Consider the following 16873-nt stretch of genomic DNA (forward strand, 5'->3'; position numbering starts at 1 on the left):
GAAAATGATTTATAATACTAGGAAAATTTTATGATTAAAAAACCTTGGTATTTATAATAGTTTTTGAAAACGAAAAATGTGAACCATGATTGTAATCGAAAACTCTATAAATTGTAAAACTTGGAAATGAGAACTAAAACCCTGTTTGTATATTGAAATCTTATGTTTGAAGAAAACCTAACAAACTATGAAAAAAAAAATGTTTAAAAGACCTTTATGAGATGTGTGTGGTTTTTACATTTGGGGTTTTATGTTTAAAATAATTTTAATGATTTGTTGAGAGTTGAGGCTCATGTGGACTCGAGAACGTTAGAAAACCTATGAATTGAATACAAAATGGAAACTTGAAAACCTATAGTGAAAATTGAGCTTATGTATTTTCAAAAACCTAATAAATTATGAAATTAACATTGTTTTGCACTTTATGTGACATGTGATTTATTGATGTTGGATTCGAGTTGACTAAGTACTTTGACTAAATCAAGTTGTTTACCAAAGGCTTGGGGGTTTTGTTATGTGGTGATGTTATGTACACAGTGTTTTATACCTGACCATGGTGATGTGTCACATGTCTTTTATGATGAATTTGATCAATGTTTGTTATGCTTTCCAGATGCTTGTATAGAATTGGGGTGAATAGTGTGACTTTTTATTGTTGTAACTTTTGAGCTTTCAATTAGTTACCTTCTAGTGCTTTCCAGTTACTTGTATAGAATTGAGGTGATTATGGCGATTTTTCTGATATAACCTTTGAGTCTTCAATTAGTTATCTTTGGATGCTTTCTAGTTACTTGTAAAGGATTGAGGTGATTTTTATGTTTTATCTATAGGTGTTTTCTAGTTGCTTGTTAAGGGTTGAGGTGAAAACTGTGATTCTATTATTTTTACTTTTATGAGCCTACGGTAGCTAATCTATGTATATGTTGGGAAGTGGCTTGCAATGGAGGTTGAAGCCTAGAGTGGCTACCTGGGTAACCCATTGTAAGTTGTTTTAATAAGTGATAACATTTCATTAAATGGTTTTTAAAATGAATTAATAAGAGTCATTATTTTTCCTCACACATGCCTCGAGTGCTAGTATAGGCCAAGATAGGAGTAGAGTGGATGCTTAGTTGCAACCTTGATTCGTTAGTATGCCTTGTTTATATGAAAGGATATTGGTGCCACATAGAGACACTAGTGGGTTGGAGTCTAGAGAGGCTACCAGGATAACCTTAAAGTTGGCTCATGTAATGACACTTGCCCACTTACATAGTAGATTTTCTAAATGTCATTTTTTCCTCGAGGTTTACATGATACTTGCATCTTGGTACCCTTTGAGATAGTTTTCTATAAGAATTTCCTTGACCTAGATGTTGGTTATGACTTGTGGATTGATATCTGTTTGGGACTTGAGTTTATCTCCTCAGCATAGTGGAAGTGGGCCATTTAGGTTCCATGAGGTTGGGTGGTAGTTCATTTTCTTTTACAATTGAGATCCAACAGTTGGATGTCATTGCTGGATGTCCCTATGCAATTGTACATTTCTTTCTGATCTTGTATTTTTGATGGATGATCATTCTCTATTGTATTGTATTTGATTTTAGAGATCTTATGAGATGATATATTTTATATATGATGTATATTCTTTGAGCTTTTCATACCTTGTGACTTGTATAGTGGATGATTAAGCATTTTGATTATGCCAAGTGATATCTCGTAATTGTATATTATTTAAGTGGATTTGTACTTATTATTCTTTGATGTAGATTTGTTATATATTGGATTTAGTATTAATTAAACTAAAATATGATTCAATGTCATGGAACCCTTAGGAGATGTAATCTATTTATGATGGTTGTATGTATGTGAGTTATTGCTTTCACTATTTTATCTCTTGTTATTATTGCTTCCGCTATATTATATTTGTTGTTTATTATCTTTGAAAAAAAAATGTTTGGCAAACTTAGTGAAACTTTAGGTTATTTTCTTTTGGGTTTCCTGGGAGGGCACTAGAGATCAACCCACAGCTCTCAAGAATCACCTACATGCAAACACCTGTCATAGAAAGAGAGAAGAAAAAGCTATGGAGGCTGGAATTCCCAGATCCATAGATGAGACATTCTTGATGAGCAAAAGAGAAATTGTTATTAATCAAAAGTGAATGAATTATTACAAAGAGATAAATCCTTATAAAGGAGATTAAAAACCTAAAAGGTAAAACCTAGGTTGCATGATAATAATTAATAAAAGATTTAATTATTATATGCCCAAATTTTAGCTCAAGTGAACTAGAGATAATAAGTGACTTAATAAAATTAAATCAATATAATTTTATTAATAAGAAAATACTTTTAATTCTTTTTGGTCTACTCTTACATGTGAAATTTTATGGTTCCTTTGGAAAGCAAGAAATGAAGAGGTTTTTAAGTAGAAGGATAGAGGACTTATTGAGTTTACTCGTAAACTCATACATTTTTCCATTATGTCACAGATTTCACTCTCTTTAAAAATCTCTATGGTTCAGTTTATGACATTGGTGAGGGATGGTTTATTAATTATTCATAAAGATGAAATCAAGACTTTCAAACACCTTGATCAATTTAAGGATATGATGGACCCAGATGACATAAAGAAAATTATTAAAATGATGGAGGATCTACACATTTCCACTAGCACGTGGCAATCTACTTCACAAGTTTCTACTGGTGAAAAGGTTTAGCTGGCAAGTGATTTTGTTCTAGCAGGATGGAATGATGAATTGTTTAATGGTTCTTTTCTACAAACTCTAGATTCTAGTTATGGATGGGGCCCAAATGTTAATCAATAACATGTTTAATTTTGATAATCAGTAATTTATATAACTCTTGATTATCAGTAAAATGTTACTCAACCCTTTGTAAATTTTTTTGGTTATTTAGATTAACTCTGATACTATCTTGATTAGTTGTAAAGTGAATCATATGGGATGAATACCTTGTAAGTCATGCTTAGTAGTGATTTGGTAGTCTTAAAAGTTTGTTATTTGGGTAGCTTAGGCTAAACAATTCATTATGAACCTGATATAATTAGTTTATTCTATTCTAATATCAATAAGAAAATACTTTATTACTCTAACAACCCCACCCCCCACCCACCCAAGTTTTCCCTCCCTTAAGATAAACTTAGGGAGTAGCTAAAAACTCTTAGAAACCCTTGGTTTCACAATACATTTCAAGAATACATATAAGAATCTTCATGGATTTGATGGATCACAACATCCATATATGAGGGTTTTACATTGCTTTCCTTTATGTAATCTCTATTTGACTTCAAGATTCATTCCCATACATGGGTTTGACCAAGGCAAACCCTTTCCACAACCTTTTTCCTCTTCTTTTTTCTATGCAAGAATAGTTTTCAAGAGCTATAGATCTAGATTCAAAAGTCTCAAAACCAGTTGTTAAACCTCATAAATTTTCACTAGTTTTGGACCTAAAAGGATTAGGTTGACTTTCTTGGCCTTGTCTAGGACTAGGTTGAATTGGATGACCTTTTCATGTAGATCTTGGCTACAAGTTTTATAGAAGGCAAATACAGGCACCAAAGTCTCATATTTGAAGTTATACCTAGTTCTGACATCTCGGTGATATTAAAATTAAGATATTATGGGCACTCTCCCTCTTCTATCTTTAAGGTATGTTCATTCCTCCATTTTTCTCGTGCACTTACTTTTTATAGTTAAGATCTAATATCAAATATATCATTTGCATTTCCTTTATCAATTTTACATATCACTTAATTACATTAACACTAAAGGAATAAACTCAAATTCCTACTCTCACTAAGATCTTTCATTAGCATCTCTTCATCCTTTTTGGGTTTTGCTAATAAGATTTTCTTGAGGGTAACATTTTACGAATGTTGGACTTAATGCTACAATGTGAATTGGTGAGTAATTTTCATTCCTGACAGTGCTTACCATTTCATATCGTACAACAACTTGAGGGGAAAAAAATAAAAAAAGAATAATAATAAAAAAGAAAGACAACCCTAATTTTGAATTAGGGTTTGAAAAGAGCATAAAGTGATCTTGGAAGCTATTTCATTCATTTTAATTCTTGCATTTAATTTTCTAAAATTTAATGCAACAACAAGGTTTGGACTCTTTCCAAGGTTTTAGTAGCAAATTTATCTCCAAGTATAGAAACTCTTGGCAAATATTGGGTGGTTAGACATTACCCCAACTAATAGGGCTCGATTGTATCACACAACTTAGAAAATCAATCATTATACCAATTAAAATTCATGGCATCTTGACTGATTTCAATCACCATAGGGTAGATTTATTATTTCAAATTATAGATCAGAGGGTTTTGAGGCTTTTCACATCAAAATTACTTGACCATTAGAAATATTACATTTCCAAAAAAGAAAAAAGCTTCTTCCAACAGGCCATGAAGGGGACCTATTGACATATTTTGGAGTTCTCAATCACCTTCTAACTTTAGTAGTAATCACCATCCATAAAAGAAATTACAACAACTTTTAATCATTTTTGTTTAAATCAAGAGTTTCGTATCAAATTGTAGGAATGGCCATAGAGTTACAACTTTCCAAAAATAATTTAATGCATGCATGAACAAGAGGGGAACCATATTTAGCCTCAATTCACACTGATCCCTTTATAATTGCAAAATTGAACACTTATCACTAGTTGTATCAACGTTAACTTCAAACTTGGTGTAAAGGTGGTATGTAAATTAAGTCATGATCTCAAAAGGAAATACATTTCAATTTGGCCTCAATTTTAAATTAATTATGGTTGGCTTTCCTTTTTTCATTCACATTAGTTGATGTCTTTAATTTATGTTCATCTTATACAAAAACAAACTAAAAATCAAGCATAATTGGAAAAAAAAAAAAGGATAACGTCAAGTTTACAAAAAACCCAAAACTAATCGTTGGTCAAAGAATTCAGATGAATCAAACCTATTAGATTTAAGCCAATCCCTAGTTGGAATCTTTTACTCCCCCTCCCCCCCCCCCCTCTCTCTCTCTCTCACACACACACACACACACACACACACACACACACATTTACTCCCCATATTCCTCCTCTCTATTTTACCCCATCTTTCTAGCCTTCATGTCCTTTCTATCCCCTTGATTTTCTCTTTAACTCCTCCTCTCTCCCTTTCTCTTGGACTGTATATCTTATCTCTTTCTTTCTATTTCAATATATTTCTATCTACTAGCATCTCCCACTTTTTATCTATCCCTCTCAAGTTTTATGTGCTTATACCCAATCCTCTTCATTTGTTTATCTCTCTCCCTTTCTCCACCTACCCTTTTTATTTAACTCCCCCCTCTCTATCTCTCTCTCTCTCCCACACACACACACACACACAATCTCCTTATCTTTAGATTACCATCTCTTCAGATTCCTCCCTCTATATATTTATCCCCCTCTCTCTATAAACACTCTTACTATCCATCTGTCCCTTCCCCTTTCTCATCCTTTCCATCTTTTTATAAATCCTCCCCCACCCCTCCTATTCTCCCACCTTCTTTTCCATATATATCTATTTGTCTAACTTCTCTCTCTTTATCTTTTCACAGCTCTCTCTATTTTCTTCATCTCCATCTCATTTTTGCATTTCTTTACCCCTAGTTTAGTTTCATCTTTCTTGTAGGCTTCTAGGAGTAAGCCTATGTCTAGGGGGAGTGGATATAATGCCTACCCTAGTTGACTTTTTTGATTGTATTATCAGATTCTTTTAGGAATGATTTATGTTTATGTATTATGATTATCGGTACTTGGTTACTAGATTTGATTACATGTCACTTCATACTTAGTTGATTTATATGTGATGAGTTAGTTATTTAATGTGTTCATGATTACTCTTTCAATGATGATATATGTATGTTTAGTTAGTGGTTTTTGTTATCTCACGATGATAGTAGATGGATTATTTATATGCAATTCAATGGTTACTTACCCCATACTTGCATGTGTATGGTGTACTTGTCTATTTTATTTTATGATTAACATTCCTGATGTGGTTGAAGGAGGGAGTGGTAGTTGCCTACTAGTCAGGATCTACATGATGTACCACTCTCCACCATTTCCTATTTAGTTTAGAATATATGAGTATGTACATGCATGGATTTTATGCAATTTGTAGGTACTGAAGTATCGACTTGCCTGAATTGCCAGGATGAGCATACCTTATCATAGTATCTCAATGGTATAAGTGGGGAGATAATTCTTGAGTCCAAACCCTAATCTAAGCCAATTGTCCTAGAAAGTAGGACAAGTATCTAAGTTGGTTACTCGTCCAAATTCGTCAAGTGACATGAATTCGTGATTCTAACTTTTGAGTTTGATCTTGTATTTTTTGCTTCTTAATGGGGTTTCATATTCAGTCTTTGTGGGTCTGTGATATTTTTTGTTTTAATTAAATCAAATTAAAAGATAATTTAATAGAAAATTTATAAGGAAAATTCAATATTTAATTAATTGAGGAATTAATTAAATAAAAGAATTAAATTTAAAAGATTTTTTATTAAAGTTCTAATTTTAGCATATTTATATTTATTTAATTTAATGATAATTATTTAAGAGTTTTATTTTAATAATAAACTCTAAGTAATGTTATTAAATAAAATAATAAATATATTATTAAAAACCTCTCACAAATTAATTAAAGAGAGAAAGGAATTTATTTAGTAAAGATATTTTAATTAAATGGCAAAAAAGTTGTGCATAAAATTAAATTATAATAAAATAATTAAAGATAAAGATCAATGAGTCTTCTCATGTGATTGCACAATCGAAGCCCTAAATTTAGGGGAGAACTCTTTATTAGAGATCTAGAGTTCATTTTGCAAGAGACCGGGGGGTTTTGGGAGGGGCAATTTCAAAAAAAGGAGGTTTTTAGAATGAAAGGAAAATATTTGTGTGCTCTGTGCGTTGTCGAATTAGCATCAGATTCAGGCAGAAGAATCTTGTGGTTAATTTGTGTTGTAGATTCATTCTTTAAAATAATTGTCTTGTTCGTAACTGTTGTGTTTTTGGTTTTAGAATGTTATTTAGGTTGAAACCCTTGTACGCAAATTCATTGTTCTTCATTTTTGAAATTATCTATATATGGATTGTTAATTCAAAACCATCATTGGGTTTAAACTAGGTGTTTCGAAATGAAATTGATAAAATCAGGTTACGGGTTTTGGAAAAGAAATCAAAACTTAAATGCATAATTTGATCATTTGTTTGTGCTTCTCCTATCAGATCTATTATGAAAATCTATTTATTATAATAGGAATGGAAAAGTTCATTTTGGGGAAGTTGTTTTGTTTTCTTTTGTTTTTATATTATTATTATTATAAAAAAGGAATTCTGTGATTTTGTTTGGAGGACTGATTGGCGTTGTTTACAAAAATAACTAAATTTAATTATTTTGGGGAGACAGGCCACCAACCCCACCTCCCTCCTCCTTTCTTTCTTCTCTGCTGGCGGTTTTGTTTTTTTATAAAATAAAATAATTTTTTTTAAAAATGATTTTTTTGTGAGGAAGGGCAATTACCTCCCCCCCCCCCCCCCCCCCCACATGACACGTGGCCTATTGCTTGACAATGGCTCACACTGCTATAGTAGCCATGAGTACTGCTTAATAGTGGCTCACACTGCCATAGCAACATTGAGCGCTGCCACAGTAGCCTCACACTTAGCATGAGAGCCCTTTGGGCTTTAAACATAGGTTTTATAAAAAAAAATTTAAATTTTTTTTGTTATAAATTAAATTTATTATATTTTATAATTTAATAATTTTTTATTATAGTTAATTTAATTAGTATTAAACTAATTCAAATTTAATTAATTTAAATTAAGAGTTATTATGATATTAATTAGTTAATATTATTTCATTATTATAGTAAAGATAATTATTAATAAATAGAGATTATTTATTAATAGTTAATTATTATTATTTTAATGGTTAATATTAATTATTTAACTTGGATATGATGAATTTACATTATATCTTAGTTTTAAATGACAAGTTTTGGGAATGGTTTTATGTGTTAAACCTATAAGATTATTTTTTGAAAGTATTTATTTTAAGTCTATTGTGGATTTAATTAAATAATTATTGTTTGTAAATTTGGGGAAAAAAATGATTATTTTAAAGTAAACTCAGATATTACTTGATGATGTAGTTATGAAAATGATTTATATTACTAGGGGAGTTTTATTACATCTTTTGATAATTCAAGAACCATAATAGTTTTGATACTTTGGTAATGAAAACTAGAACCTTGTTTCTACATTGAACGTTCTTGTGTTTTGAAAACCTTGTCAAAATATAATACTTTGAAAAGACAAAAACTGTTAACTAGTTGATTACTGAATGTTGTGTTTTGATAACGAATTGAACTATGAAACAATATTTAAATAATTTTATATGAATTAGTTGAATTGTCTAGGATTCTAGTGAACTCGGAAACCATGGTGAATCTTGTAACTAGAGAATTGGAAACTGAAACCCTAATTGAGATCGAAAACATTATGAACTGCAATACTTGAAAATGAAAATGAGAACTTGAAAACCTATAAGTGAATATTACCTTGGTGTTCTCAAAATTGGTATTGATAAAGTTACATTGTATGTACTAAATGTGATGTGTGATTTATTGATGTTGCGCTTGGGTTAACATAGCTTTGACCAGTCAGGATGTTTATCAGAGGCTTGGGGGTTTGTTTTATGATATCATGATAATGTTTTGTATGCGATCTTTTATATCTAACCATGGTAATGTGTCATGTGTGTTCTATGAGGAATTTGTTTAGATGGTTGTTATTATTTTCCAGTATCTCTTGTGTAGAATTGAAGTGAATGGTGTGACTTTTCTGGCATAACCTTTTGAGTCTTCGATCAGTTATCTTTGGATTGCTTCCCTATTTCTTGTATTGGACTGAGGTGATTATGTGATTGTTATTGGTGATGTCATGTTATGACATGGATTTGGTCTATGGGTACTTGACTTTGGATCAGTCCTATTAAGATGATTGTATTGGTGGAATCTGTGATTATAATCAATTATATTTTAGTACTTTCTAGTTGTTTTTTTAAGAATTGATGTGTGGTTTGTGATCTTTTGAGATCTTTTGCTTTTGCTGAGCTTAGGGTAGGTTATTTGTATGTCATGTTGGGAAGTGGCTTGCAATGGAGGATGAGGCCCTAAAGAGGCTGGCAGGCAACCCATTGTAGGTTATTGTAATAAGTGATAACATTTCATTAAATGGGTTTAAAATGAATTAATAATATACTAGTACCACATAAATTCACTAAGGGGTCTAGAGTCCTAAGAGACTGTAAGGGTAACCCTAGAGTTGACTTGTTAGTATGCCTTGTTTGTACGAAAGGATATTGATGATGTATAGAAACACTAGGGGGTTTGTAGTTCATAGTGACTGCTAGGGTAACCTTAGAGTTGGCTTATGCGACGATACTTGCCCACCTGTATAGCATATTTCCTGTGTGTCTGTGTTGTCTCTAGGATTAGTTGATACCTGTGTCTTGGTACCATTTGAGATAGATTGCTTTCAGATGATTCCTTGAACCTAGATGTTGGTTTTGACTTGTGTTTTGTTATCCTGTTTAGGACTTGAGTTTATCTCCTCAACGCGGTGAGAGTGGATCATTTAGGTTCCATGAGGTTGGGTGGTAGTGCATTTTCTTATACCATTGAGATCTGACCATTGGATGTCATTGTTGGTTGTACTTGTGTAGTTGATTCTTTCTATCTGATCTTATATTTATGTTGGATGGTTATACCTTGTTGTATTGTACTTGATTATCAAAGATCTTATGAGATGTTGTATATTATTGGTGATGTATATTATTTGAGCTTATCATACCTTGTGACTTTTACATTGGATGATTAAGCATTTTTTATTATTGCTAAGTGACATCTTATATGATTGTATATTGTTTAAAAGGATTCATACTTGTAGTTATTCTATGATGTGGAATTGTTGTGTTAAATTTAGTATTAATAAACTTAAATGTGATTCAACGTCATGGGACCCTTACGAGATGTAATCTGTTTATGATAGTTGTTATGTATGTGAGTTAATGCTTTTGTTATATTTTATCTCTTGTTGTTACGGCTTCCACTATACTACCTATTGTTGTTTATTATCTTTATCTTAAAATTTTTTTTTGACAAACTTAGTGAAACTTTAGGTTAATTTCTTTTGGGATCCCTGGTAGGGCGTTACACCCTCTTATACCCTATTAGAAACATAGTTTCTTAAAAGAACTTTATCATCTTTTTGATCTAAATATTTTTATTGTTATGATTAAGTTCCCGTAAGTGGATCCATATTTGATTTGAAATTATTACTTCTTTGCACAAACCACATCTCTTTGACATACCCATTACACACCAAAGTACAGTTACTAATTATATATAAATTGATTATCTACTTGAACTTTGCAGATACATAGACATGTATATATACATATGTACACACACACACACACACACACACATGAAAATGAAATAAATGATCCTTCTAGTAAATAGGTCTATATATGAAAACAACAATATGAGACAACTCAATACTTCTTACAAAAGACACTTGCTTATGTAGAAACAAGTCATACATGCCCTACCCTTTTGAAATTTGAACTTATAACCTTTCTTTTAAAGATAAAGTTCTCACTACTAGATCAACTCTATAGAAGACACATTTTCCCTTATAAGCCTTACATTTGTAATTAATAATTATGCCTTATTATTATCCAACTCTATGGTAGACACATTTCCCCTTAAGAGCCTTACATTTATTAAGTCAAAAGCCTTCTCCTATGGAGCGAATGCTCCAAAATAGAATAATTATTTGTCTCATGCCTAGTTACCTATGTCACAGTTAAATAAATGTTTTTTTAAATCACATGACTTGTATTATTCATCACTTTTCCAGTTGCATTAACTTGTTATTGACATTTGTGGATTTTAATATAATTTATTTTCTTTCTCTTTTCTAATGACTTCCTATTCATTATTTTGAACACACTACTTAATGTTTAATACCTAAAATAAATATGCTAGAAATGAGTCTTTTTTAACTTTGACTTTCAGTTACCATTCATTTTATGACATTGCTATTCAAATTTAATTGTCACCATTGCATTCCCTAGCTTAACAAGGATGCTACCAATTATCAATTAGGCTTGTATACTTGTATTTCTTCATGTCAAACTCATTGTAGATAGTTGTACAAACATCAGGTTTACTGTTTGGGAGAAAAATTGGTGATTTTATGTGAATGCAGCGGGTTTATTACATTAGTCTCAAATTTAATTGACTTTAAAGACTGCTGACAATAGTCCACAAATGAGGGTTTTATAAAGGGCGCGGTTGAAATGACATTTAAAAAAGATTTCATTTTACTAGCTGGTCAAAGTGCAGATGTCAAAATTGGTTTGGGCATTAATCTCAAATTTTAAGCTATAAAATCTTTGACAATATGTTTACGGTGGGGGAATTTATTTGGATAGTGTAATAACTACCTTATACAATGGTTCATGTTTTTTGAAGACTTACAATACATTTTTTAGTTTGATGGCCATGTGCTAATCAATTGTTTGTAAGGAAACTCAGGTGCAGAAACAACTTCCTACACTAATCTCTTAAGGAAAGTATGGTGCAAATCCTTTTAAAACTTTTCACTTACAGATTTGTAAACAACAACAATATTGCGGCCAATAATGCATACATAAAAATAGATAGAGAAAGAAACACATAACACAAAGATTTTTCGGTGGGGAAAAACCTTTCGGTAAAACAACCCCACCCCTCCAGAACCTGCACAATGTATTATCTTCAACAAAAGGTTACAATACACTTGCAGTGCAAGCTCAACAACAACAATAGAAGACTTCAATAGCAACTCACAGTACCAACAATACACTCTCACGCATCACGTCTCTTCATAACCCTAAAAATGCTTATAACATGCGCTTCACTTTAGGGCTACTCCCAAAGATAAACCGTATTAGGGTTTTACCATTCTCCGAGAAAATAGGAACCCCAAAATTTTTTTCGCTATTGGGGTAGAGTGTATAGTACTCAAATATCTTAGTCGCCACATGTCTTCACCCGTCATTGAATCTTCCTAACATAGCTCTTACATGTCATAGGAATCCGTCATAATCGTTTTAGTCATGATCTCCTTACACACAATTCAAGATGTCGACACATCAACATTATTTGCAAGATACACATTTAAAAAAACAAATAATAAGAACAGGAATTATACAAGGTTGAGACACCTTATTCCTAACATTTTTCATTAGGTATAAAGTGTCATTAGCAGTATTATATGTTTAATAGTGTCCATTCAAATTATTTCATTTATTCGATAGGTAATGAGAGAAATTGTGTATTAATATGGCATATATAGGAACAAATTTTCATTATGATGATGACTAAAGTGGACTTCGATTTTTTGTTTGGGGTGTATCTGTTTTGATTATGTCATTACCGTTCAAAGTTGGATTGGAGGAGGCAAAGAAGATTATAGTAATTCTTATTGCCACCACTAGAAGCTTACAATAATTCTTACTGCCACCACTAATAGTACTAATCCATGCTTTCGTTATTTTTATTTTTAAAATTTAATACCATTTCATGGCACATGGATAGTCAATTTGTTTTTTGTTGTCATCATTGTATGCTTGAAATGTCATTTGACTGCTAGTTTGCATTCAAATATTGAGGGATGTTTTACCTGTCAACAATGTAAGTCTACAAAGCACTCCAAATGTCATTCTACTGTTACTTTGCATTCGAATATTAAGGGGCGTTTGACCTTTCACCAAGGTAAGTCTGAATAGCAACGGAAATAAAAAGGCCAGAGAGGCAATTTTTTGTAGACCGGGCTACCTAAATAGAAGTTCAAAGACAATTCCGATTACTTCAACATTCCTAGGTATTCAATGCATATCTACATTTGTTGCTTTATTTCCTGCAATTATTTCATAGTTTAATTTATTTTCAACTTATTTGTTTTTTGTACAAATCACTATGCACTTTAAGTTTTCTTTCACCATTTATAATGGTGCATGTTTAATATATTTTGTTACCATTTAAGGAGGTTTCAATTGGAATTTTGAATGCCTGAGGGTTGTTTGAATGATATTAGGTGACCGAGAGTTTAGTAGGGAATTTCAATTTAGATTGTGGGATGTAAATTTGGGAGAAAATTAGACCTGGGTGACTCTTCTGAAGGATAATTTGAATATGCAAGGAATCAATATTTTATTTATCTCCAACATCTTACATGTACGATTGATGCCAATTCACATTGTGCTAAGTTGCAATACTGTTATCTATGGATTCAATTCATTTTAAAACATTATGCAATGTTAAAAATATCTTGTCATTTAACAATTTAACTTTTTTTTTTTTTTTTTTGTATTTCGGATTTTTTTTACTTATTTGACATTGGGGCTTTTTTCAGGCATTTTCTATAATGGACTGGTTTTTATATTCCAATTAATATTTTTTTAATATCAATAAAAATCTGTCGGGTCAACTTTTGATCGCTCTGGGCTATACTTTTTTGTCATTTCTATGTTTGTCTTCACCAATAATCTGAATGTTTATGCTTGTATTAAGCGATGATATGAATAGTTTTGTTTGTTACATTGTTAGGAATTCATATGTTGTGTTGTGCTTGTGAAAACCCTTAAACTGGGTGTTTTGACTTGTCATACACAAGATTTACTAATGAACTCCAAATATTTGCACTGCTCAAATTTAAAGGGAAATCTTACAAGTACCCATACAAAAATATTGTACTATCCAATTTGGCACACTTATTTTTTACTTACACACAATGCTTCTATCAAACATTATGCATGCTTTTGATGGCAATTTACATTTATATTGTAAACTACTATTCAACTTCAAAAATACCTTTGTTGTTAAGCACTTTTATCAAACATTATGCATATTTCTAATGGCAATTTATAATTATATTGTAAACTACTATTGAGTTTAAAAATACCATTGCTGTTAAGCACTTTTGGACCACCCTAGCCATTATTGTATCATGACCAAAAATCCTATATATCATAAGAAAATTATGTTGAACCTTCAGTGATCTATGCAATTTCATACAATAAGAATATTCATAAAATACTCTATCCACTTATCCCTTGAACCTCTTACGGAATTAGTAATTATGTCAATTATTATTATTATGCTATAGCCAAGTTGCTGTAGTTTTTTGGTTACATTAATTAATTTAAATTATTTATTCTGAAGCTTTTTCTGCTATGGAGTCTTCTTCGACTCTCTGGCCTTAAAAAGCCTAACGGATAGCAGCAAATATATCTCGTAAAGCAAACTGTTCAAATTGCTGTATTTTCGTCGAATGGCTCCTCCACTTATCGCCATGGAAAGCAACGAGCCTCTGCAAAATCGTTCTGGTACGTTTAGGCTAAAGTGATTTTTTTCTGAGATATAAATGGGCCTGGTGTTTAGGTTCAAACATCACCAGCCTCTGGCTTGGCAGAGGCTAAGCTGTATCTGTTTTCATCTTATCTTTTCTCAATGGTTTCTGCTTAAACAACAGTGTTTTAGATTCTATACCCTCCCATAAAACTTTCCTCTTAAATTAACCACGCAAACAAACATCCTTCTTATGTTTTTCAAAGGATAAGATGCAGTTGTTGGTCCTGGTTGACCAAATCTAAGATGCAGTTTTTGCTTTGTTTGTGCATTCTTCAAAGAAGATCAAGATGACTGACATTGTCATGTAGAAGACAATCACAACACTTGTGTCATCAGTTGGGGATGAGTTGATAGATATTCTCTCACCCGGTTGGTTCTACGGCATGATTCTGGTTGGCAGTCACATGGATTGTCTTCAGTTTGAATCTAAGAGAAGGTGAATCAATCAAGAGGCCATATTGAAAAGCGAAACTTTATGAGGAAGGGGTTCGGGGATTTTATCACTTATGTCAACAATTGAATATGGCCTGGAAGAAAACTGTGAAAACTGTGAACACTGGGTATGCACTATGTTTTCTGACAGAAGCTTTTATCACTTAGGCTATAGCATCCCTATAGCAATACAGAGTCCAGCATGAAAGTTCTTTCCATTCTCTTACATGTTGATGCTTGAATTTATGAACAACTGAACTGAATGGCAAGACCTTTTGATGGTATTGAGTGCTAACGAAGAATTACATCAATAATGGCGATGCACAATTAGTGGTTAAGCAGGTCTGTTAATAGTCAAACTGAGAATGGTTGTTTTTGGCATTATGACGACAAAGTTGCGACAACATCGAGGTGTTTGATGCTTTTTTAATTTTTGCCGTAGCAATAAACCAGAACTGGCTTTTCTTTTTGTTGGCTGTGTCAGCATCACGTTTCATGCCCCACTATAATATTTATGTTTCAAATTTCACGATTGAGTTGTTAGATTGTCCTGCAGTTCCTAACAGCTTAGTCAACTGGCAGACTTTCAAGGTTCTGAGCACATCATTATGTTTCTTGAAAAGTTTGATGAGTTTGGTAGACTGTGCTGTGGTGTTAAAAAAACTGGGTCTGCAAGAGACAGTATAAGTAAACAGGAGAAGGTGAAGCATAATCTAGCTCAAGGGGAATAAATTATCCTAAAGCCTCATGTTTGGATGACCGTTAAATAAGATTGACAGCCTACAGGTATGTCAAGGGTACAGCTGAGACTGATTTCCCTGATGCCCTAGATATTGAAAAGATCAACATAATGAGTACAACAACTTGAAATGGAATTTATCTGGAAAATTGCATTGAATGTTCTTTCCAACAGATATGGCCAAATATAAAATACTCACTTTTAGTTGACATTGAAAAAATGAATTCAAGTCAGCATATATTCCTCTGCAAAATTGTTATTACTTAACACAGCCTATGTCACAGTTTCATTTGTCAGTTGACACAATAAATTGCATTGAATGATACATTGATAAACTGCTTTTAATTCATGTGTAGCCCCTTAAACTTTTGTGTATGTCTATTTTGGTATTCTTGATATAGGCATTCCCTATTTCTTTCCCTGATGTATAATCTATTGGGAATGAGTTCCTAAACCATCCTTGAAACAACCACTTCCTGTCTCACCATCCTCTGCTCCAAGTGTCTGCCTATAACCTTGGTTAAATTGTCTTCATTTGTCACACGTGATGAATTTGAGATATCTGAAAACAAGTGTCTGCTGTTTATTTCATCTCTACTCAGTTTCTATTTGTTTTTGTCCTCCATGACGGATTAAAAAATTTAACGAAATGATTAGATTTTATATTCTTATTACCAACTATGATCAGAGGGACTATGTTTTGCAGATATTCTGAAGAAACGGAATGTAAGTATTCCTGAAGGACTACAGATGAAAATTGCATCAGCAACTATGGGAGCACAGCATCAATTTGACTTTCTGCGCACTTTATGTGGTGAGTAAACCCATGAAAATATTGATGAGTATGTTATTATAAGAGTGATTTGTTCTGTTCAGTTATGTGTGTACTGATTTAATGAAAGCACTCGATGCCACTTATCCTGCATATTTTATCTGTAAGCCTCTATATTATTGAATATATTTTCTTCCTTACTTATAACTTGTCACATCTCTTTAGAGGGAGCTATAGCTGGAGCTACAGCAGGAGTGGTTGTTGAGTCTGTACTGTATCCAATTGATACAATAAAGACTCGTTTACAGGTTGGTTTTGTTGGTCAATTACAAAATCTCTTGATTTTCTCCACTCCATCTTATTTACATACTATATGAAAGTAAAATATGTGGCAATAGTATCTAACCTATATAAATTGCATATGACATAATGTTTATGGT

General features: G+C 32.1%; 1 protein-coding gene across 1 annotated transcript in view; it reads left to right on the top strand.

The window, feature by feature from the left end:
- Window positions 1–14158: 14158 nt before the first annotated feature.
- SAMC1 (S-adenosylmethionine carrier 1) overlaps window positions 14159–16873 on the top strand; it is a 161253-nt gene continuing 158538 nt past the window's right edge. The window contains exons 1-3 of the mRNA XM_089822555.1: window positions 14159–14465; window positions 16368–16475; window positions 16659–16741. Coding sequence (XP_089678681.1) covers window positions 14411–14465; window positions 16368–16475; window positions 16659–16741 — 246 coding nt within the window. The 5' untranslated portion in view covers window positions 14159–14410. The remainder of the gene's footprint in view (window positions 14466–16367; window positions 16476–16658; window positions 16742–16873) is intronic.

This window comes from Cupressus sempervirens, chromosome 3 (assembly GCF_028749045.1).
Source record: "Cupressus sempervirens isolate cs-2001-9-10 chromosome 3, ASM2874904v1, whole genome shotgun sequence".
Taxonomy (NCBI): Eukaryota; Viridiplantae; Streptophyta; class Pinopsida; order Cupressales; family Cupressaceae; genus Cupressus; species Cupressus sempervirens.